This window comes from Mus caroli, unplaced genomic scaffold (genome assembly GCF_978045245.1).
Source record: "Mus caroli unplaced genomic scaffold, Mus_caroli_1 scaffold_14, whole genome shotgun sequence".
NCBI lineage: Eukaryota > Metazoa > Chordata > Mammalia > Rodentia > Muridae > Mus > Mus caroli.
The window spans coordinates 35,261,699-35,286,194 of NW_028227269.1; the positions used below are offsets into that span (position 1 = coordinate 35,261,699).

The 24,496-nt window shown below is 35.7% G+C and overlaps 1 protein-coding gene across 1 annotated transcript in view; it reads left to right on the forward strand.

Annotated features, from left to right (window-relative positions):
• Meox2 (mesenchyme homeobox 2) overlaps positions 1-23,868 on the forward strand; it is a 60,053-nt gene extending 36,185 nt beyond the window's left edge. The window contains exons 2-3 of the mRNA XM_021179543.3: positions 12,853-13,025; positions 22,554-23,868. Coding sequence (XP_021035202.1) covers positions 12,853-13,025; positions 22,554-22,778 — 398 coding nt within the window. The 3' untranslated portion in view covers positions 22,779-23,868. The remainder of the gene's footprint in view (positions 1-12,852; positions 13,026-22,553) is intronic.
• Positions 23,869-24,496: the final 628 nt, after the last annotated feature.

A 24,496-nucleotide genomic window follows, 5' to 3' on the forward strand; every position in this document is an offset into this window, starting at 1 on the left:
TCCTAGCTGGTTACTCATCATTTTAAGAGCACATCTGTCTTCTAGGGTTTGACTTGAGCAACTACAGAGCTCTACAAACAAGTGGTTTGACTCTTACCACTTCTGAGGGTCACTTTTCCTGGCCTTACTAGTTTGGTCACTAGTACCTACTTACCGATTAGGAATTCCTTATGCTGAACAAATATCAGGTTTCACTAGTCAGAGGATGAACACTTTACCTGCACATAACCAAATGTGATACATATCAAACTATATTTAAGTGATTTCAATATTGCATTGAAATCATTGACATGCTGGTATTAAAGCTTGGTAATATAATTGATAGCCAGAAAATCCAATTTGTTTTATGTGTCTGGAATTAAAAAAAAATAGAGTGTACTTGACTTAACAAATATGGGACCAATATTTTTAATATAAAATAAAACTGTATTTTAAGGTTTAAGTTATATACACATATACACACATATACTCATATATACCCCACAAAAATAGACTGAACAATTTTAATTTCATTTACCATGAAAACAAAAACTTGCTTCTTATATTCAGAATTAGACAATTTGAGCTTTGACTTTTGGCTCTGTTCTTTAGTAGTAACGTGTAAAAACTATGCAATATCTAAGAAAATATGACTGGCAAAAGACACTAATTATTTCAAAGACAATTTAATTGTTTTTGATTGGTAAAGAATTGTTTAAGTAGTCCCCCTTTAAAAATACACAGTAGTAGAAAGAGCTAGAAAATAAAATCAGCCGGGCAGTGGTGGTGTACACCTTTAATCCCAGCACTTGGAAGGCAGATGCAGGCAGATTTCTGAGTTCGAGGGCAGCTTGGTTTACAGAGTGAGTTCCAGGACAGCCAGGGCTATACAGAGAAATCCTGTCTCAAAAAACAAACAAACAAAACAGAACAAAGCAAAGCAAAACAAAACAAAACAAATATAATAAAAGTTACAGTAAAAAGAAAGCTTTATTTTTCTCCTTCAATCCTTCGTAGGATAATTGAACCTTTGATCCCTTTCCTATTCTATCATACTTGCTTCTGAGGTAAACTATGGTAAAAAAAAGTAGTGTTCAATAATGATCCAATTAGATTTTCATATTTAAGATTTTTTTTTTAAAAAGCAAATGCTTTTGTAGTGTTTTGACCTACTGGTATATACTTTGGAAAGAGATGATGTTGTTGGCTGTAAGGATAACATTTGCTTAAATTGGGTGAGGTTGAGTAAGTTTGTAATTCCAGCACTCAGTATACTGAGGCAGGAGGATAGTGACTGACTTCAAGGCCATTATAAGGTATAAAACAAAGTCAAGACCAATGTTCAATACCTGTCAAAAGAAGTACACACACATACACACACAGACACACAGACACACACACACACACACATACACACATCATAGTTAGCCAGAAATTTAATATGCCTATCCAATTAAAGTTGCTGGTTTTATGTTTTTTCAATTTTTTAAACTTAGTTTTCAGTTCTCAAATACTTTAAATACAACTGGCTATAGTCTAAATAAATCTAAGTTTATATGTAACTAAGTCAAACCTGGGGACTTATAAATGTACAAAATGCTGCCTTTGAGCTATACCCTTAAGTTTCTGATTGTATATTTTTAAGCTTTTTTTCCTGTAATATATTTTGATCATACTTTCCTTTCCATAACTCTTCATAGATCTTGTCCATTTCCCTCTCCACCTTGTTTTACATTGTCTTTGTTGTCTCTCTGGTGTCTCTCTCTCTCTCCTTGGCTCTGTTTATTTCTTCTTCTCTATGTTATCTCTGTCTCTCTCCCTTCTTCCCCCCTCGTATACACAAAGAAACCAAAAACAACAAGCAACAAAAATGGAAAAAAAAATCAAGAACCAAATAATCGCGTCATAAAGGAAGAGCAAAACAAACAAGCAAAAGACCAATAAGACTAAAAATAAATAAATTAATTAATTAAAATAAAATAAAGTAAACCCCAGTAAAGAAATGCAAAATGACACAAAACAGTCATGAAAATTTTATTGAATGTCTTGTGTGTTGGCAACTATCTCTGGGCATTTGGGGCATAGGGCCTGCCCTGTAGTAAGGCTTAGACAAACAGTCACACTCCATTGAAAAATATGGTTCTCCCTTTGCCTATAGCTTCTTTGTGATGAGTGGTATTCCCTGTCTACTTCCCACTTCCCCACCTGCTGATTTTAGATAGATAGATAGATAGATAGATAGATAGATAGATAGATAGATAGATAGATAGATAGAGGAGAGAGAGAGAGAGAGAGAGAGAGAGAGAGAGAGAGAGAGAGAGAGAGAGAGAGAGAGACTGGCTGGAACTTGTGCTCACATATTGCAGGAATGGTTCAGATACTAAGGTCTAGGCTCAGACAAAGCTAACTTTTAGAAAGCAATTACACTTAGTTAATGTTAACAGATGTCTATTTTTGGTATTTGTGGAAAAAGCATCTTCTTAATGTAAGTTTTAAATGTTTAGAATTCATTAACTGAGAAAATCCTTTCACATACAGTATCAGAGGTTGAGTATGGTGCAGCTGAGTCTCCCAAAGACTGGCTCCCTTCGTGCAGTAGAGTGGTGCTGAAGAAGTGATCACAGAGAATTTCCTACTGTTATCAACAGACAAACAAAGTTAATGTTGGCTGCTAGAGCTAAACCCTCAGGTTGCTTGCAATTAAGAGAAATATTTACCCTGTTACTTTTATGTATCATTTATAACTTTATATAATTTGACTTTGGTGTTAAGACTTTAAAGCAAAATAAATAGACAATTACATGGTTATTAATTTTCCAATGATTATTTTAGTGGCTAAAATAGCTAATACTTTTGAATAAAACTGTGTACAAATTGTATTTTTTAAAAAATGCATATATAGAATGGGCTTACAAATGCTGTGTTAATAACTATTTCTGCATTTGAGTTTTAAAAAATTTATTGAAGAGAGTTACTCAAACATTTTCTATGCCTTATTGTTTTCCTAAATCGATGTTGTTTTTGCTGGAATTTTTAAAAATAAGAAACACACACACTCACACACACAGACACACATGATCTCCTGTTTCTTGTATATAACAGATTTGGAGAAGAATCAAGTTTCTTGTAAAATATTCAGAGGAAACAAACTTCTTGTCCCAAGATGTCATTTTTTTTCTATTGTTTCTTCATAATGATTTTTTACTATTATTAATTATTCCATTCATTTACATCACAAATGATATCCCACTTCCCGGTTACCCTCTTCACCAACCCCCATTCCATGATATCCCACTTCCAGCTTACCCCTCCAACAACCCCCAAGCCCACATCTGCCTCCTCCCTTTGCTTGTATGAGGGTGCTATCCCACCCACCCACACTCTCCAACCCAACTGCTACTTTGGGGCATCCAACCTCCCCTGGACCAAGGACCTCCCTCCCATTGCAAGGCCATCCTCTGCTACATATGTATCTGGAGCCATAGATCTATCCAGGTATACACCTTGGTTGATGGTCTAGAGTTTGGGGCATCCAGTTTCTAGATAAATAAATAATAAGGCAAAAAAAAATTATGACTGAAGAGAATTACAAAAATACACTGTTTCACAGAATCAAGGCAAGTTGTAGCAGCCCTTATAATATTCTAATAAATTAAGCTGTAAAGAAAAAAAATGTCCTGATCCCACTGCGTCTTGTATCACCTCACTGGTTTTTCTGGAGAATCCTACAAACAAACAAACAAACAAACAAACAAGCAGGAAAAAGTACAGAGATCCTGTTATGTCTCATCTGTTTTGCAAATTAAAGGAAATACTATTGATCTTTGCATGATTCTTAGACTTTCAAGATGTGTCGGTTGACTTTCAGTTTAAAATTATCTTGCTATCTTAAAAAAATGCTTTTTGTAGTTTCTGGTTCTATCAAATGTATAGTTTTCAAGGACCATAGCTTCAATTCATTATTAGTTCTTCTTTTGCCTTAGCTATCCTCTATCCATGGATGCTAACTGCTTTCAACATGGTGGCTCTGTTCTAAATGACTCACAAATTTACTTAAATTCTACGTTAGAGATGAAGAATGGAATAATGGATAAACAGCACACATGTAACAGAGACTAGGCTTAAACTTTAAAGTCTATGACTTTGGTATCTTGACTGATCAAGAATCTGTTTGAACATTTTGGTATATTTAATATCATATTTTAATGGTGGCATTAGTCAATCTGTGTTAATGAGAAAAGGTAAACTATATTTAGGGAAGAATTTTGTGTCTGTGTTAAAATTAGATGACACCAGAGATGTAAAAATGCTATGTGATGGTAGTGCTGTCTCATGAGCCCTTCAGCCATACTTGAGGCCCATTTTTCTTTTTTAAATATAAAATAGATACTTTTCAATCGATATATTATGATAGATGGCTTCCCCTTCCAGAAACTCTCCATATCCCCACTAACCAAAATTTACACTGTTTTTGCCCTATCTCATAACAGTACAAACAGGCATCTAAAACTATAATAGTAGTAAAATTAATTAAGAAAAAAATAAGACAAAACAACCAGAATGAGAGAAAACAAGCAGAAAAAAATAAAGCCAAGAAAAGCACAAGACACACAGGTTTTCACACAGAGAAATGCCTCAAAACCACAAAAGCACAAACCATAGCATATATGAAAAGGACATTTTCTTCTTACCAGTTGGCACATCTTTTGGATATATGGCCAGGAGAGGTATTGCTGGATCCTCCGGTAGTACTATGTCCAATTTTCTGAGGAACCGCCAGACTGATTTCCAGAGTGGTTGTACAAGCTTGCAATCCCACCAACAATGGAGGAGTGTTCCTCTTTCTCCACATCCCCGCCAGCATCTGCTGTCACCTGAATTTTTGATCTTAGCCATTCTGACTGGAGTGAAGTGGAATCTCAGGGTTGTTTTGATTTGCATTTCCCTGATGATTAAGGATGTTGAACATTTTTTCAGGTGCTTCTCTGCCATTCGGTATTCCTCAGGTGAGAATTCTTTGTTCAGCTCTGAGCCCCATTTTTTAATGGGGTTATCTGATTTTGTGGAGTCCACCTTCTTGAGTTCTTTATATATATTGGATATTAGTCCCCTATCCGATTTGGGATAGGTAAAGATCCTTTCCCAATCTGTTGGTGGCCTTTTTGTCTTATTGACGGTGTCTTTTGCTTTGCAGAAGCTTGGCAATTTTATGAGGTCCCATTTATCGATTCTCGATCTTATAGCACAAGCCATTGCTCTTCTATTCAAGAATTTTTCCCCTGTACCCATATCTTTGAGACTTTTCCCAACTTTCTCCTCTATAAGTTTCAGTGTCTCTGGTTTTATGTGGAGTTCCTTAATCCACTTAGATTTGACCTTAGTACAAGGAGATAGAAATGGATCAATTCACATTTTTCTACATGATATCCACCAGTTGTTCCAGCACCATTTGTTGAAAATGCTGTCTTTTTTCCACTGGATGGTTTTAGCTCCCTTGTCAAAGATCAAGTGACCATAGGTGTGTGGGTTCATCTCTGGGTCTTCAATTCTGTTCCATTGGCCTACTTGTCTGTCATTATACCAGTCAAAAAATTGGACATAGTGCTACCGGAGGATCCCACAATACCTCTCCTGGGCATATATCCAGAAGTTGTTCCAACCTGTAAGAAGGACATATGCTCCACTATGTTCATAGCAGCCTTATTTATAATAGCCAGAAGCTGGAAAGAACCCAGATGCCCCTCAACAGAGGAATGGATACAGAAAATGTGGTACATTTACATAATGGAGTACTACTCAGCTATTAAAAATAATGAATTTATGAAATTCCTAGGCAAATGGATTGACCTGGAGGGCATCATCCTGAGTGAGGTAACCCAATCACAAAGGAACTCGCACAATATGTACTCACTGATAAGTGGATATTAGCCCAGAAACTTAGGATACACAAGATATAAGATACAATTTGCTAAACGCATGAAAGTCAAGAAGAACGAAGACCAAAGTGTGGACACTGTCCCCCTTCTTAGAATTGGGAACAAAACACCTATGGAAGGAGTTACAGACAAAATTTGGAGCTGTGACGAAAGGATGGACCATCTAGTGATTGCCATATCCAGGGATTCATCCCACAATCAGCTTCCAAACGCTGATACCATTGCATACACTAGCAAGATTTTGCTGTAAGGACCCAGATATAGCTGTCTCTTGTGAGACTATGCCGGGGGCCTAGCAAACACAGAAGTGAATGCTCACAGTCAGCTATTGGATGGGTCACACAGCCCCCAATGGAGGAGCTAGAGAAAGTACCCAAGGAGCTAAAGGGAACTGCAACAATATAAGTGGAACAACAATATGAACTAACCAGTACCCCGGAGCTCTTGTCTCTAGCTGCATATGTATCAAAAGATGGCCTAGTTGGCCATCACTGGAAAGAGAGGCCCTTTGGACTTGCAAACTTTATATGCCCCAGTACAGGGGAATGCCAGGGCCAAAAAGAGGGAGTGGGTGGGTAGGGGATTGGGGGGGTGGGTATGGGGGACTTTTGGGATTGCACTGGAAATGTAAACTAGGAAAATACCTAATAAAAAAAAATAAAAAAAGAAAAGGACATTTTCTCAGCGGTAAACACAGAAAGTATAAAAACTAAATTCATCAACTCTGTTTCAAATTAATGTTTGTTTGTTAAATCAGTATTTGTTAGCTAAAAAATGCAGTCATCAAATAGTTGACTTCTAGTTAGCTCTCAGATGCCTTTACATAGAGTGAAAACTTAATGATATGTAATCAAATCTATTGACACTGCCTTGCTACTGAAGGAAGAGCCCAGGAAATTGGCATAGAATTTCTACTCTGATGTTCAGTGGGAACACTGTTCTTAAGTTATTTGATCCACCTTTTAGATGTTAAAATTAGAAGTTTTTAGATGTAGCCAATTAAAGGAATTTCCAAACAATAAACAATATTTTTACATAAGCATGTTCTATTTGCCACTTATGACATACTAGAATCATATTTGTTGTTTACCTGAAATACATAGTGTATTGAAAATTCCATGATTTGTCTGGATAGACTATGTGGGGAGAATTTCCCTGAGGGCAGTATGTAGTTGATAGATCTCCTTACATACTCTGAGTGACTGACCCAGTCTGTCACTGAGACCTCTATTTTGAATGTGTTTGTTTCAGTGGAATTTAATCTGAAAAGAACGATCTATCTCAAAATATCAATGCTTGTTAAGGTTGTTTTTAAAAAAATGCTAGCTTTGTGTAATATATGCCTTCATTTGGTATAACATCTAATCCTTTTCCTATAAATTTGTTGTATTTTATTTTTGACAAATTAATTATACACAGTGTGTTTCATTGTGACATTTTCAGAGGCATAAGGTGTGTTAATCATACTCCTCATTCGTTTAGGTTTACACTTTTGTAGGTTTGGTACTTTTATATCTGAGCATGCCTAAAGACATCATTGCAGATACAAAACATACAGAACTATTGTCACTCTTCTAACTGATTCCATGAGTTGTATAAATGAGCATGGAAAGCCAATACACAGAAGCACTGAGCGATGCTTTATTGATTTTAAGCTGGATTTCAGGTAAACTAATCAGAGCAAACCATTCTCCATAAATAAAGCATGGGGAGGAATTCCAGCAGTTTGAGAATCCAGTCTACAGTAGCAGAAACAAAGTCACAGAAGGAAAATCTACATGAGTCTTTTCTGTCAGCCTAGAAAAGAAGCAAAGCAGTCACAAAGAAATTGTTCAATTTCATTAGTGTTATAAGACTATAGTAAACTCACCATGAAGACTAGACAAAATGACAACTCAGAATCATGAGAAATAAACAAGCTACACTGATAGTTAATAGCTGATAGTCAATAGAGACATCTACTGACTGAGTTATAAAAGCAACTTTGGCCTGTCTGCCTCACATCAACGGAATTTATCAAGTTACTAAAAGAACAGGTACACATTTTTCTACAATGGCACTGCAAATTCATATGTTGTCTTATGTCATAAAAGAGCTAAGTTTCTTTTGCTCTATTAAGAGTAATCAGAAGTGTCAGAATATTCTAGCCATTGCCAAGTCATGCACTATCTTCAACTTGTGAAAATACCCTTTCTGTCCCCATCTCTCTGAAGATGCAATAATTCCACATGACTCCATTTGCTGGCCGACACAAGCTGGATAGGAGGTGTACTGGGGTTCATGGACACAGCTCTGAATTCTCTTTCAAAATCTGTCAGCATTTCTCCTTGTGCTAAAATGAACAGAGGATTCTTTGTATAGTTCTTTTTGTTTCTACTTGGTTGATTTCAGTCCTGAGTTTGGTCATTTCCTGCCTTCTACTCCTCTTGGGTCTATTTCCTTCTTTTTGTTCTAGAGCTTTCAGTTGTGCTGTCAAGCTGCTAAGTCAAAAGAATATACCTTCTTATCAGCATCTCATGGTACCTTCTCCAAAAATGACTTTATAATTGGTCACAAAACAGACCTCAACAGATATAAGAAGATTGAAATAATCCTATGCATCCTAGCATATCATCACAGACTAAGGCTGATCTTCAATAACAATAAAAATAATAGAAAGCCCACATACACATGGAAGCTGAACAACGCTCTACTCAATGATAACTTTGTTAAGGAAGAAATAAAGAAATTAAAGACTTTTAGGATTTAATGAAAATAAAGCCATAACATACCCCAACTTATGAGACACAATGAAAACAGTGCTAAGAGGAAATCTCATAGCTCTGAGTGCCTCCAAACAGAAACTGGAGAGAGCATACACTAGCAGCTTAACAGCACACCTGTCTTTTCTTTCTCTCCCTCCTCATTTCTTATTTCTTACCGCTCCTCCTCCTCCTCCTCCTCCTCCTCCTACTCCCCCCTTCTTCTATTACTTTATCCTTCTGTCTTAATTCCTGAGTCCTGGGATTACAGGTTCATACCATCATCTCTGCCTTGTAACCAGAGGTGATTTGTTGTTGTCATTGTTTCATCCTTATTTAATTTTATTTAGAGAGTCTCATTCTTTTTTTTTTCTGAGACAGGGTTTCTCTGTGTAGCCCTGGCTGTCCTGGCACTCACTTTGTAGACCAGGCTGGCCTCGAACTCAGAAATCTGCTCATTCTTAAGCCCTGACTAGAGTCCAGCTTGTGTCAATCCTGTGGCCTCAGCCCCTTCAGTAGTTCTGGAATTATAGATTTGAGTCCTGACATCCTAGGAATTCTTAATTGCAAAAATCTTACCCAGAATGTGTACTAAATTGAATTTTGAATTAAGCAATTTAAAACTTGCAGTGAGAAGAGTCAGGTATTAAATATATGCCAAATTTCAATAAAGTGATTATATAAATATTCTGTATTTTTGGCCCCTTTATATTTTTTGTTGGTGTCTTAATGAAATACTTCACATTCAATATATTTGAAATGAATAACAACATTACTTTTGATGTAAAATTTTATCAACATATCTAATTCTTTTTTTTTTTTTGGATTCTACATTATGTTTATGCCATAGAAAATGAACCATTGAGTTGAATTCCTCCAATTAGAAGATACTACTTAGTGATAGGCAATGATTAAAATGAAAATGCTCACCAGTGCTTCCTTAATCAAAGTCAAGGAACTTTGCAAAGCATGGGCAACAAAGAAAACAGAGCAAATACAAAAACTCAAGGGTTTAAGTGGAATGAAGGAATAGTTGCTTTATTCAAATTGTCCCAAATTCCTTTACCTGTAATCATCTTAAAATTACCAAGGAGACAGGAAGAAGCAAGAACCACAGTGTTACAATTCCTTCAGGTTTACTTGTAGACTGCAGTGAGGTGCCAAGGCAAAGTCATTGCCTGCTTCAGGGAAGAAGCCATATCTAATGTGTGAGGACTTAGGTAGATTTTTTTAAATGCAAATTGTGAATTGTTTTCTAATCTAATTCACTTACTAAATTTGTACCAATTTAGGAATAAGTCTGTAGTTTTTCTTTGTGTAATTTCTCTCTGCTTCTGTCTTTCACATCCATAGAAACACAGTCAAACTTGGCTTCATTCATTATTTTCTTTTGGGTGCAAGAATAGATAAATTGATGTTGAGATAGTTTTGAAAATCAGAATTCTTTGTCATTCTAAACTAAAATCTTTAACTTTAAAATTTTATACACATGGTAAAATTATGGGTTATATATTCATCATGTTTTTATTTCTTAACTTACATTAAAAACCATTATGTACCATTTATGAAAATATTGATATTTTATATTACTAGTCTTAAAAAAATGATTGCCCTTGAACTACTTTTTGTACTGAGGAAGGGGAGGGGGATGTCACATGTAGAATAGTTCTAAACACTAGGCAGAAATGATCCTCAGAGGGCAGAGTCAATCCCGCACAGAAAGAGCAGACTTCTTCAATTAACATACTCCCAGTAGCCAAATGTTAGGTCTGAAAACAGAAGTCAACATAACTTAGATGTAGCAAGAATGCTAAGGTGCACCCACTAGTGCAGGAAAGTACTGGAATTGAAAAACTGTTGTAGAAATGCTGAGGTTGTGTTAAAGGTGGTAGGGAAGAAAGGCACGTTCCAAATTCCCCCTTCCACACCTACCATTTGGCAGAGGATGTGGGAGGCTGGAGATGATAGAGCTTTGCCTTAGTTGAAACAGCTGTGAAACATATGGAGGCTGATGTGAAATCTGCCAAAAGTCTCATCCAAACTTCCTAGCCATTTCTCCAGCAAATAGGTCGTCAGGAGTGTGGTCATGCTAAATCCCTTTGTGTGCGTGCTCCATATCCTCAGTAATAGTGTCAGGCCTTGGGACCTCCCCTTGAGCTGGAACCCTCAAGAGATTGGAGGCCCCAGAGAATTTCGAGGTCAGGTGGGATGAGGGGGGGTGGGGACATTCATGTGGAGACAGGGGGTGGGGAGGAGGTATGGGATGTGGAACAGTTGGAGGGGTGGACGTGGAGGGGGGAAATAAAATATGGAGTGTAAAATAAATATATAAATTTAAATAAATAAATAAATAAATAAATAAATAAATAAATAAATAATAGGCAGTCTGGAGATGGTAGGTTACTCAGGATGAGCAAATAATGACTTTCTTCTTTAAGAAGCATGTAGCTCTTCTTCAAGGTTAGCTTCAACTCAATGATGGTTTCTTCAATTACTGAAAATATGAATGTGCATATCTCACTTCCTTTTGCTTGACAGACTTCTCTTCCTTAGCAATTTAGCTTTGAGATTCAGTCGTTCCATAAATTGTGGATTGAAGTAGTGAATTATAACCAGATTTTTCCTTAAATCCATTCACTAGCTATATAAACCTACTGTTATATATTTCTACTCATAATGGCTGTCTGTATAAATGCATCACATGTTTTGTGTCTATGTGATATATTTATGAAATACTCTGGAATATTTCAAAAGCTAGAGGAGATCAATGTCAGAGAAAGAAAAATAAATACAAGGTAATAGGCTTTTCCCAATGTGAGTTTGTTCATTCATGCTTACATATGGGAACGTGTGAACTGTGAGTCATTCAAATTGAACTCCTCATGAAAAAAACTTGCTGCTTTGCTGTCGGTTTCCAGAGTTGCTTATCTGAACGGAAAAGACCATTGTCTCCGTATAAATAACCACCAGCCAGTACTTCAGTGAGAGTAGCTGCAAGCTGGCAAAGCTCTTTTGTTTCATGTGAGCATGGATAGATTTAGGAGAAAGATTTGAAAGCTAAATATTCCATGATGTGACGCTGCTTGCCAGAATAGCCCACAGGGTGAAAAATTAGATTAGTTGGAAATTTTATTTACATCATGCCAGAACAGCTCAAAGCTACAACAGTGTGGCTACCGACAAATATTTGGGTTAAAAACAAGTGTTTGGTGAACTCTAGTTTGTACTTGGAACCAGGTATGTTATCTTCATGTAAACATGCCTAATTAGGAGCTGGCAACTGTTATAAACTCTTTTAGTCCCAGTGGCATCCTAAAGTGTAACCAGGCTGTATGTCACAAAACATGCTTTGACCCGGATTGAAAACTCTTCCTTGCCCAGCTTAGATGGGAATCCCAGCATATATGGAGAGTAAGTGACAATTTGGAGAAGTGGACATAAGTAATGACCAGCCAGGGAAAACTACTATATCACCTATTAGAGTAAAGGGAGGAACCAATGTGCCAAGAAGTTGGTGAGAGCCCATTTCTATTCCTGCTGCTCTGAGAAATCCATACCTGGTCAGCTTAGATTTGAGCAAGAGTGAATCCAAAATTATTTACCTTAAAATTTCCTGCCTAGTGGGTTTCCATTTTATTTCTACAATTGTTTTCTGATGATGAGTTGGTTTATTTTATTGTCACAGTATCACCTTAGAATGTAAAAACCATGTTCGTATTTTATAGATGTATGAATAACATTACCAATTATGTTATGAGTTACCAGAAAGCCAATATATATATTTGCATATACATATGGATTTATAATTTGCAAATGTAAATTCTGCTACTCAATGATTAATCTTTTGTTCAGCAAAATGACAAAATTTTATATGTGATATTTGATTGAAAGACATATGTATATACATATATATATATACATATATATATACACACATAAACATATATATATATATATACATACATATGGGAGGGAGGGAGAGAGAGAGAGAGAGAGAGAGAGAGAGAGAGAGAGAGAGAGAGAGAAACTTATCTCACTCTGTGGAGACGTGTGTGATCTGTTTTAATGTCTTTGCTCACTGTCAGTCTTGTCTAGCAAAGCACTTGGAGAAGTAATTATTCAGTGACTGTGAATAGTATGGTTGCACACTTTTGCATGACTGTGTTAACACCAATCTTCTTGCACTTTCCCCCCAGATTCCCAGGAAGGAAATTACAAGTCAGAAGTGAACAGCAAACCTAGGAAGGAAAGAACAGCTTTTACCAAAGAGCAAATCAGAGAACTCGAGGCAGAATTTGCCCATCACAATTATCTGACCAGACTGAGAAGATATGAGATAGCAGTGAATCTAGACCTCACTGAAAGACAGGTAACTTTTATTTTGCTATATAGCTCAGCAATCTTCATTTACCATTTGAATTGTCCAGACCTATGATTTGCAAATACCAATTAGAAATCTCCACTATTCAATGATTAAACCTTTGTTTATCAAAATGAAAAAAAAAATAGATATCTAAATGAAAGGTGCATTTACTGAGTTTTGAAAAGGAATGCTTTGTGACGGTGGTACTCCCCTGTTTACTTTAAAAACACAGTTTGTTTTAAATAATGTGGGCAAATGGTGAAATACTTCCTGTGTTTATATTTAAGCACTCCTCATTTGGTGCAATAAAAGGTTAGTTGTCTGTACAGGTCAGAATAGGCCATGTCATGTTGCAATAGAACATTAACCTTTAAAACTAAATAGCATAAAAAACCTAAACAACTCTTGATGGTTTATTTTCTACACATAGTTTACAAAGCCAGGGCTCACTGTCCTTGGACTCTCAGCATGTGGTGCTGTTGGTAACCACAGGAGGTGATAAAGAATTGGCAGGTCCCTGACTTTGAAATGCGTTCATCTGGAAATGACTCCTACCCCTCCATTTATTCTCACATGTTTTGAAATAATCAGGGTTGTAGCCTATGTTCAAAAGACAGGGCAGTGATTGGCAGCAAAAATGCATAGATCATTGGAAACTATTCTCTATTAATCAAAATACTTTAAAATGGTTGTTTCTTCTGGGAATTCAATAGTCTGCTATCAACTCAAACAATGCTTTAAGCAGTAATGATCCATATGTTCAGTTAATGAGAACTAAATGAGATAAATTATTCTAGAGATGCCTTTACTGGATTTTACTTGGATGGAAAATAACTTGTTCTGTTAGCACTCAGAGAGCACATTCTGTATAAATTCATATTGACCTTAGGAGAATCCAGCCTGCAGATGGTTAACAATCTTGCTAGCTAGAGAAACATTCCTGAAAGGCAAATGCAAACATCTTTATGGACAGTGCTCATTATACCAGGCGCTATTAGGGCAAGAGTTTTACTTCCTCTCTCACTGTACATTCCTCCTCCAGAAGTCCCATTGGGACCAGGGAAATACCAACAGGGTGTGGACAAATGACTACAAGTCTTAGGATAGCAAGTAATTTTTTTATATAGTTTCTTAAATCATATTCTTCCTTTCTGCTAATTTTTATATTTCATCTTCTGTGGGTTATTTCTGGTTAGAGAAAATATACAAAGGGAAACTTTTATGTGGTTTTATTTATTGGCAGTTTATATTTTATTAAATATTATGACTAGTTCCTGAGCTCTGAAGTACCACATTTTCTTTGCCCGATTCACACACAGTTTCCTCTATGATTGTGTAGCATTTGGCACTTCAGAAAGCAGAATCTAAAATCTGTATCATCAGATAGCTGGTCTGCTTTTATGTGTTTATCTGGGAATAGAAAATTAAAGAAAAGACAAATTACACATTAGTTTATGTAGAAACCAAGAATTCCAGGAAAGACCCTCATGTTTTAGAAAATTGGAAACTAGGGCTGACTTCCCACCTATATAATGATGGACATAGTACTGAGCTCTTGCCAAGAACAAAGGCAAAGCTCTCCGCTTATTCAGAGTGGTGGACCATCATCTTTCATCAGCTGGTCAGAGAAAATCAGTTTCATACTTGACTAAGAACATATTAATTTTAAAAGAGGTTCTGTAAACTAATGGAAATGAGGAATATACATTCAATAATTATTCTTTCTACCTGACTTGATATAATGATATTATATGCAACAGTTATATATGTACCCTATTTCAAATCATAATGTTTTTCAATATCACTTCGATTTTAAGTCAGCTTGTCTTCGCTGTGTAGTGGACTTTATCTAGTATTAATGCTTTCACAAAACAGTCTACACTATGTTTATTTACAAGCTTATGTGTCTGGGTTTTATAATGGTTTTCCCACCATTTCCTACACCCATCCCAGAACTTTCAGTCTTTGATCCAGTGCTAAATGCTGTCTGAAGCTACTCAGGGACAGTTGGTCTTCTAATCAGCCTACCCAAGGTTCTTCAGAGTGGAACAAATGCTCCCAGGAACATTGAGAAGAAATTTCATCCTGTAAGGGTTCCTTAAGCTTTGTTTATCCCATTTTTACCAACGTTTAATGTTCAAAGCCATCCACCCAACCAAGCTTAGTGCAAAGAAAAAAGTCCTTAGAAGTCATTCTGGGGTATAGCAGCAATGCTCTTACAAAAACAAAACAAAATAAAAAGCAGAAAATAAAAATAAATAAGTAAACAAACAAACAAACACCGAGAGAAATACTCAAGTTCCCAAATAATTAAAAACTCGGGGTTGTGCACCTTGTTTCCTATTTTGCCCATTTCTTCTGGCAGTCACAAGTTAACTGAAAGGATAATGTGTTCATTAGAATTTAAATTCCTTTTTTTATTAGATATTTTCTTCATTTACATTTCAAATGCTATCCTGAAAGTCCCCTATACCCTACCCCGCCCTGCTCCCCAACCCACCCGCTCCTGCTTCCTGGCCCTGGCATTCCTCTGTAATGGGGCATATCCTTAATACCAAATATCTAGAGAAACTAGATAACAAATTTTAAATGAAAAAATAAAATAAAAGGAATGTTTAGGATTGGCCACTTAGAAGTTTATTTTCTTATATTAGTAAAATCTGTTTGGGATACAAATGGAAGGAAGCATGTTTCTCTTATCCATCATGGTGGAAACAAAAGAATTTTCAGCAGAGGGTGAACAAGAGAGCTACATGGTGGAGTCTATTCATGGCATGTTGGATCAATACATTGGTAAAAAAAATATTTGTTGAACTGGGGGATAGAAAGAAAATCCTGTCAGAAAAAGCTAGAAAGCCAGTGCTGTAGTTCACAGGACAGGAAAGGTGAACACGTGTTAGCAGTGGCAAAGGCTGGTGAATTTAACTATGGACACGGAGGAGAATGTTTCACGTTGTAGTAAATGTTAAGATTTTATTCCTATACATTTTTGTTTATCTACTGTCTCAAATTACTAAATTTTAGAAATTTACTTTTGCTTCATGTGATGAATTTATTGTGCTCATTTCATCCGAATAAAGCACACACATTATGTGATTCAATAATAATAACACATTTCTATTCTTATAGAACTAAAGAAAAATTTCTCTAAAATTTTGGGGAGTCATTCCCAGTGAAATATTATTGATTTTTAATTTTGGAGCTTGAGCTTTTATAATGTCATTATCTATAGACTCATAAGATACCATGAAAATTCATGTTCCTTAAAATCGGATGAAATGTTTTTAAGTTCATTTGTGCATCTACAACAAAATACAGTAGACCAGATTTCTAAAACCACTTAAATTAATTTCTTACCATTTCAGAAAATTGAAGTCCAAGATCAAAGCAATGCAGGGGGTGGTGTCAGGATGGGAGTGGGGTTTCTTCTCACTCTGGATCTATGTGGCTGAAGGGCTAGCTAACTCTCTGAGGATACGACTATAATGTTAATCTGAGAAATGGAAAGTAATTCATATGAGAAGTAATTCAAAGAGTAATTACCTTTATGCAGTAATATTTCAAAGACCCCACTTCTAATGGCATCATATTGAGCATATTGAGGATTTCTGTGTATAAACTGGGAGAGAGCAACTGTTCAGGCTACAATATAAATATCCTATCACTTCAACACTGCTGTGATTTCAGCAAAACGAATTCATACTGCCATCCACATCTTGACCCATAAACTCTTACAAACCTTTGTTTTAATTGTATCTCTGTGTTTTCTTCCTTTCTTTTATATGAATTAGTTTTTACATATTTTAAATTGAAATAAAATTTAGAAAAATAGCTGAAATATGTTAAAAACATATCTAAACATATATTGTTTAATATTTATCCTAATTTAATTGCATTTGTTAAATATTAATTTTTTCTTGATTTTGATAGAAGCTTTCAGTACTCAAATACAGATAAATAATTCACTAAAGTAAGTAGAGAGAAAACTAATATTTAGACTCATAGCAGAATTATTTGGATAAATAATTAATTTTTAAACCTACTATGCAATCAGGTGAATCTTTGATGTGCTTTAATATTAAATTTTTCTGTGACTGACAATAAAATGTGTACTTGTGCAATAGATATTTGCTATATTTGTGTCACTGATTAACATATGAGTCACATATTATAGAAAGACACATGTATGTTTTTATAAAGGTTTTCAACAATGCTAGGTATTATCTTAGAAAAATGTGAAGTATATTAAATTCTAAAACATCTCTAGGCAAGTTAATTTCACATTTCCTGCCTGAGAAGCATTATAAAGTCTTCTAAATGAGTTTCATATTTACAGCCCCCCCCACACACATACACGCACACACACTTCTTCCATAGATAAATGTCAAGGGACTCTATAGTTGCATAGAGTATAGATTTTACAATTATCTTTCAACTCTTTTCAGCTTTAGGGAGGAGGCCTACTTTCCAATGTGATATTATTTGACAAATAGCTCTTAGATAAAATTAGTTTACATTATATAAGAATGATGACTTTAGCATAAAGTTGTAGTTCTATTTCATAATCTTGTTTTGTAGGGCAGTAACATATTTATTAATCCTACTGCTTCTGATTTACAGCTGGTTGTTCCTGATATAACCTCATGTTTTCTTCAAGATCAACAGTGGCAGGGTTATTTGGGACAATTTACAGGTCCAACATAAAGATCTCCATATCAAAAGTATTTTAAGCTGTACAAACTTATTCTTTGTTTCTGTGTCTATCCAGATATAGGTAGATAAATTTCCTGCCAGACTTTTATTATCATGTAATGGAAAGAAAGGGAGACAGCAGCAGTAGGGCTGAACTAAATTACTGGAAATGGAACATTTTATAGAGTGTACGCTATCAAATATAGGAATGGAGATACTTCCACCTCACAGAGCTGAACAGGGGTTTAATATTGCAGTCTTGTAGATAAGCTGAAAGTGCTCGAGTCAGCACATTGAATTCATGGCCTCTCTGCTGAGATAAGGGCAAATGACACCTACTTGAACTAGTTTTCATTGTTTGAAGTGAGAGACATTTGATATTCATTGTATGAATATTATTAATAGCCTAAATTATCATTAATAGCCTAATGCTGTGTATTTTTGATTAATACACAATATATTTTTAATAAATATAAGAATTATTTCTTGTACCACATATACAAATTTTAGCCGTTTATATTTCAATTTTAGATACTGTCCCTCCACACATCTTTATGAATGTGTTTAGCTATTTTTGGTGAGTTGTTTTCATGATTAGACAAATTGTCTACTAGAGATCATGTAGGACGACCTACAGAGCCAGTGATTTAGAATGCACTGCCCACCTTAGTCCAGCAGTATTTAAGTCATGTAAGATAAGTAGAATGCCCAAAGCCTTTTTGTATGCCAGCTATTTTAAGAGGCCAAACATGATTTGACTTCACCTAGAACAGTAGTTTTCAACCTGATGGGTGTGACCCCAATGGGAATTGAATGATCATTTCAGAGGGGTCACCATAGGCCATCAGAAACATAAGATATTTTACATTACAATTCATAAAAGTAGACAAATACCAGTTATGAGGTAGCAACAAAAATAATTTGTGGTTGGGGGTCACCACAATATGAAGGAAGTATTAGGAAAGTTGAGAACCACAAAGCTAGGAAAATGACTGTGGGATGGAATGAACTATAAACTGTGGTAAGAATAGGACTTTAAAGAGGATTTTTTATTTGCAAATTAAGAGACATTTCTTTTAATTCTTCGGGATAATGAAGGCTCACATAAATTTGCCAAAATTTTAATTTTGTTAAATTGGATCCTAGTACATTTTCAATTGTATAATTTTTTTAACTACAAAATGAGGAGTTCTTTTATTTTTGATTAAGGTTTTACTCAGATGATGATTAGCAGACGCTTTATCGGATTTAGTTCATGCATTTGGTTGTGTGTGTGTGTGTGTGTGTGTGTAAGATGCAGTTGTGTTTACAAGTCAAAAGTTACCGAGGAGGCATTCTATTTCTTGCTTCTCTGGTGGTTTGCTTTTCACTCAGTATGCAGTTTGACAGTGAATGAGAAAAGTTAAATTTGCTTTGTTCAAAAATATGAGAGATAGTAAACTTCTCTGACACATTAATATGAATGAACCACAATGCAAGATGCAGAACCAAAATTGCAGAGCCAGAGGTTCATCAGCTCTGTGCTAAAGCAAAAGGGGCACTGGTCTTCAGTCTTAGAGGCATTTTAACCCTCTTCTCACGGTTTGCTCCCTAGCAAGCCACACCAGAGAGCCCAGACAGTGACTCATGCAAGATGCTTTTAGATAGGGCAGAACCCCTTCTTTTAACAAGATGGAACCTTGTCTGTACCAAAAAAATGCAGAATGAGCAGTTCTTTTCTTTTTTTTTTCTTTTTTAGTTTATGATTTTTGTGGTTCCAGTTCTCTAGTTTAGATGCTGATGATACCACTGACCTACTGATTGTTGCCTCCGTGAGCCTATTAATGTTGTGTGCATCAGATTAACTACTTTGGCCAAATTTAGTCACTAAAAATTGCATTATTCCATTTGAAATTGTATTTCTGAAATATTCATTGAATAGTTTCTGATCATAAAGATATGACTCAATATTTGTTAGATTATGGATAATGCTGTTTCAGTTGCCCAGACAATAGTGAAAATAGAATATTAAGTCCACAAATTCGAGCTATTATAAGACATCTGGATAAGGTACTGAAATTTTCAGTTTTGGTGCAGATGTTTAGTATTTTGTCTGTTTTTCTCTTCAAAAGGCAGACATTTGTGGTGTTATATAAACATGAATTATGATATATTGATATTTCAACGATCAGCAGGACTGTAGGTACCTTGGCAATGAACACTTAAAATTTATATTTAATTTTCTTTCTTTGTGGCCTCCTATGGACCAAGAAGACAATTGTGCGTTCAGAATTGTCATGAAGATGAGTTAACAAGCCAAGTGAGAAACTGAGAGTCAGTTTAATCTTCAATTAATCTTCAATTAATTTTGTGGCGTGGCAACACAGCAATGTGTGCTTTACAAGTCAATGCAGACAGAACTCAGTACCCTTCCCTCTACCACTGTGAAAATGAAACTCTCATCAGAAACTATCAATAGCAACAGCCACAACAGCAAACATTTAAAGAAAATCTTTAAATATGAAGGTAACACAGTCTCTGACATAACAAAAGCTTCAACTACAGTCAGTGATGAATACCTTATTCACAAATATCTACTGCACATAGACACTTTTCTGATGAGGGTTGAGAAATGAATTGGTCTATAATTATAACAATAAGTTATTAAGAGTTGCTTTGCTCAATACACAATAACTCAAATACAAACATTTCTCTCTGTCATACACACACACACACACACACACAGAGAGAGAGAGAGAGAGAGAGAGAGAGAGAGAGAGAGAGAGAGAGAGAGATGCAAACACAAAGACGAAGAAAAGTTGAGCCAAGACCCCTGCTGCACTGAAATAACAGAATGTTAGGCTTGCAAAGGTAATTATCCAGAGTAGTAGTATAATTATGTATAGGAATTATACCATAGGACAATAGTCTGGTATTTACAAACCTAATTAAATCAAGTAGGTGAATGATGGTAATTATATTAATGAAGTTCACATATTTTACACACATTGCTGTTTTATATCTTAAATAAGAGTTTGAAATACAGCAGGTACCAAAGAAGAGAGAATAAAAGGCACCGCAGAGAACTACAGGGCTCCCAAGGTTAAATCACACACTGTTCTTTCCTTCTGTATAATATGACTTTTACTCAAGTCACTTAACCTTTAACATCCTTACTCTAAAATTTAAATAACACTGAAAACAGAAAAATATATTATAAATAGTGTGCAAATGGTACCCAGATTCAAGCTGGCTGTCTCCGTGCAGTTACTGAATAAAAGGCAGTTACTAACCTTTTGGTTGCTAAGTAGTAATAATATGTGAACATCTTAGTGATAACTATTAAAATCCTTTTTTGCTATACTTTGTGATTCTGTATTGTAAATGGATTAATATGTGCATGGGTAAAGTATAACACATGATTCCAGTTAGTAATTAAAGTGACATAAATTAAAGGCTAGAGCTATGAAATATCTAATAATTCACTGTGCAAATATTTGAAAACATCCCACTAGCTTCATTGAAACAGTGTAATATTCAAACATCTTTGGAAGGAGAACACTCATCTCACCATTCCTCTGGAGCACTGTGTGCTGGTATAAATTGAGACTGAGATAAATGTTCAAATGTCTGTGATACAGAAGAGTCAGGCATTTTTCTATCAGGTTTGAAAAAATATTTTTGTCAGAGGTATAGGAGTTTGTTGAAGGCTTAACAGTTAGCATGAATTATAACCCAGTGGAATGGTGGTCGTGGGGTATGGGTAGACTATTTTAGAAAGTGGGCAAGAGTAGCTTGCAAACAATGTATAAAATACAAAATGAAATAGTGTAAAGAATTGAATGCAAACCAGGAAGGAAAAATACCAAACAAAAGAAGCCAAGTGATCATAAACATGGCGATGCTTTTAGGTTAGCAGAGATTTTTTAAAAATCTCAAAGTAAGGACATAGTAAGTAGTCCTAGTATTAGAAAAAAAGTGCTGACAAATCTAGATCTTGTGAAATAAGTTAATCAATATGAATTCATGAACTAATCAATAAGAAAGCTAACTTAGAAAAACTGGTTTATGTTTTTTTGTTTATTTATTATTTATTTATTTATTTTGTACTGAGGTGGATTGTCACATTCTCTTGAGTCCTTTGAGGAAGTTTCTGGGTATACACCCGGGCAGGGGTGGGGGGTGCAAGGTAAATACTGAGGAATTTTTACTGTGGCTGCATTCTTTGGCAACAGTTCAATGATATTCCTGAAGTAAACGTTAATAAAGGCAAGAGCAGAAAGAAGACCAGTAAAGACAGACTTCCTGTAGAGTATCAGGAAACCAACTGCGCCAGGTCCTGCAGACAGTCCCCAGTTTAGCAGTGGTGGGCTTGAGACTTTTCTTCAGTCTAGTTTTATTGGGACACCATTCCATATAAATCAGGAGCATCCGGTCCTTTACTGAGGTGAATTATGTTCCCCCCCGCCCCCCGCCGATCTGAAAGGATGTGCTGAGAGATAATTCATGCCTTTCCAAGTTAAGGGACTTTCATAGTAAATAGTGCGCTTTCAGAGGCGGATTTATCAGCAGATAAACCTGTAAAAATTCTACGGTCAAGTCAAAGATGAGAATGTGCAAACTTTGATAGAGGTAAACATTCCAAGCAAACGTCCTCGCCTATTTGTAACTTTGTGTTATGTGTTGGAATTTACGATAATTCTTTGAATGTACTAAGCTTTTTCCATTACTACGCACATGCTATCTAACTCACTACAATCCTGCATGGTTTTTCTAATTGCTGCATCATGGTGTACCTGCGCAGGCACTTGAGGAACTAGGTTCTATTGCCTTTGCTGACTTACTTATTCCCTTTTTTTGAAGGTGAAAGTGTGGTTCCAGAACAGGAGAATGAAGTGGAAGCGGGTCAAAGGGGGACAGCAAGGAGCTGCTGCCCGAGAAAAGGAACTGGTGAATGTGAAAAAGGGAACGCTTCTTCCATCAGAGCTGTCAGGAATCGGTGCAGCCACCCTCCAGCAGACAGGGGACTCACTAGCAAATGACGACAGCCGCGATAGTGACCACAGCTCTGAGCATGCACACTTATGATACATACAGAGACCAGCTCCATTCTCAGGAAAGCACCATTGTGATGGCAAACCTTACCGAACATCGTTTACATGGCAGATGACTGTGGCAGTGTTGCTTAGTATAATTAAATGCAGGCATCTCAAGTCTGTTTCTCATGATTGATAGAAGGTTTACACTAAGTGCCTTTTATTGAAGATGCTTCCACAGTGAAATTGGAGAAAGTGAACGTATTCCAAATACACTTGTTCCTATATATGACAGAGAGGGAGATGAATGTTTGCTTTGGCTTGCACTGAAAATTAAATTGCTACCAAGAGCAAACTTGATAAGACGTTTTTACTCAAGATGTCTCCAGAGTGAAGATGTTAAAAATAAAAATGCTTTGAACATTCCAGTTGTGCCAGGTCATGTGTGTGACACTGGGCAGGTATTTGCTTTTGCTTGCACTGAAAATTAAACTGCTATCAAGTTAACCCATGAAATAGTTTATCTTGAACAGCCACAGTGCCTGAAATCACCAAGTGGATATAAAATGTACTGAAACTCTGTATATATTACCCCTAAGTCATTTTCCTGTCTTCACTAATTTTAGCAAATGCATTCATATTAGCTGATTAAAAATAGGCTTTTCCATTGACAAACACAGCCAGCTTCTTGTATTTTTATACATTTTTGTCAGACAGTGAAAATCAGTATGTGCTTACTTGTGTTCAAGTAGATAAAATGCAGTAGAGTCTGATAGGACATATCCTTGTACCACAGACAAAACAAATCTTCTGTTGCATTGACTATCAACTGCTGCAGATACATTAGAGAACACACCTAGCTCCCCTCCAGCCTTCTTCTCTTATATCTTGAAAGACATTAGGATCATAGGCAAATCATTTACCTTGCAAAACGAGTCTTGTGCGGCAAATGTCTGATTTTATATCTTTAAATTGTTAATGTTTATGGGTCTGATTCAATTAACAGGGAAAAGCTTTCTTCCTCCTTGTTTATGATATAAATACCAAGTGCCAAACAAAGCTTCAAGAGAATAGTTGAGAAACTGAATGTCTGACAATTAGACTCCAAAAATGCATTATTTTTCATATGCTCTATATTCATGCAGAACAAGTTCTTGTATTTTGTAAAAAAAAAAAAAGATAAATAAATGATCCTTGAAATAATTATTGTTTCCTCACTGTGACTTCATTGGGTTTGGTAGATTTATTCTTTTATTTGGGATCAAAGCTGGTCTAGATGTCATTAGGTGACTCAGCTTGGCACTGACCTCTCAGCAATCTCTTGTCTCAGTCATCCAGGTGCCAGAATTACAGGTTGGATCCACCATGTCTAGTTAATATTAGTAGATTTGAAAAAATAGATACTTAAAAAGATTCCAAATTGTTTGCTTCTGTGTAAATCTAAATGGATATGAGTTATGAAATAATTAAGATTCATAATTTCTGGTTTTTATTATGGCATAAAATTTGTAAGAATATGCATATATACTGAGCAATGTTAGGTAAATGAAATGGAAACATATTACAGGAGCTATAGATAATGCATGGGCATTAGCCCAACACTTTTATTTTATACTTATCTAACTTTTCAGTACTTAGTGAGAAACCCAAAAACTCACTCGCGGTAGATATATCCCCTACCATTGAACTCCCTGACCAGTCTGCAAACAGATGCTTCACGTTCATGATCTCTAGCTTTGGTGTGAAATATGAAATGAACAAATGTAAAAA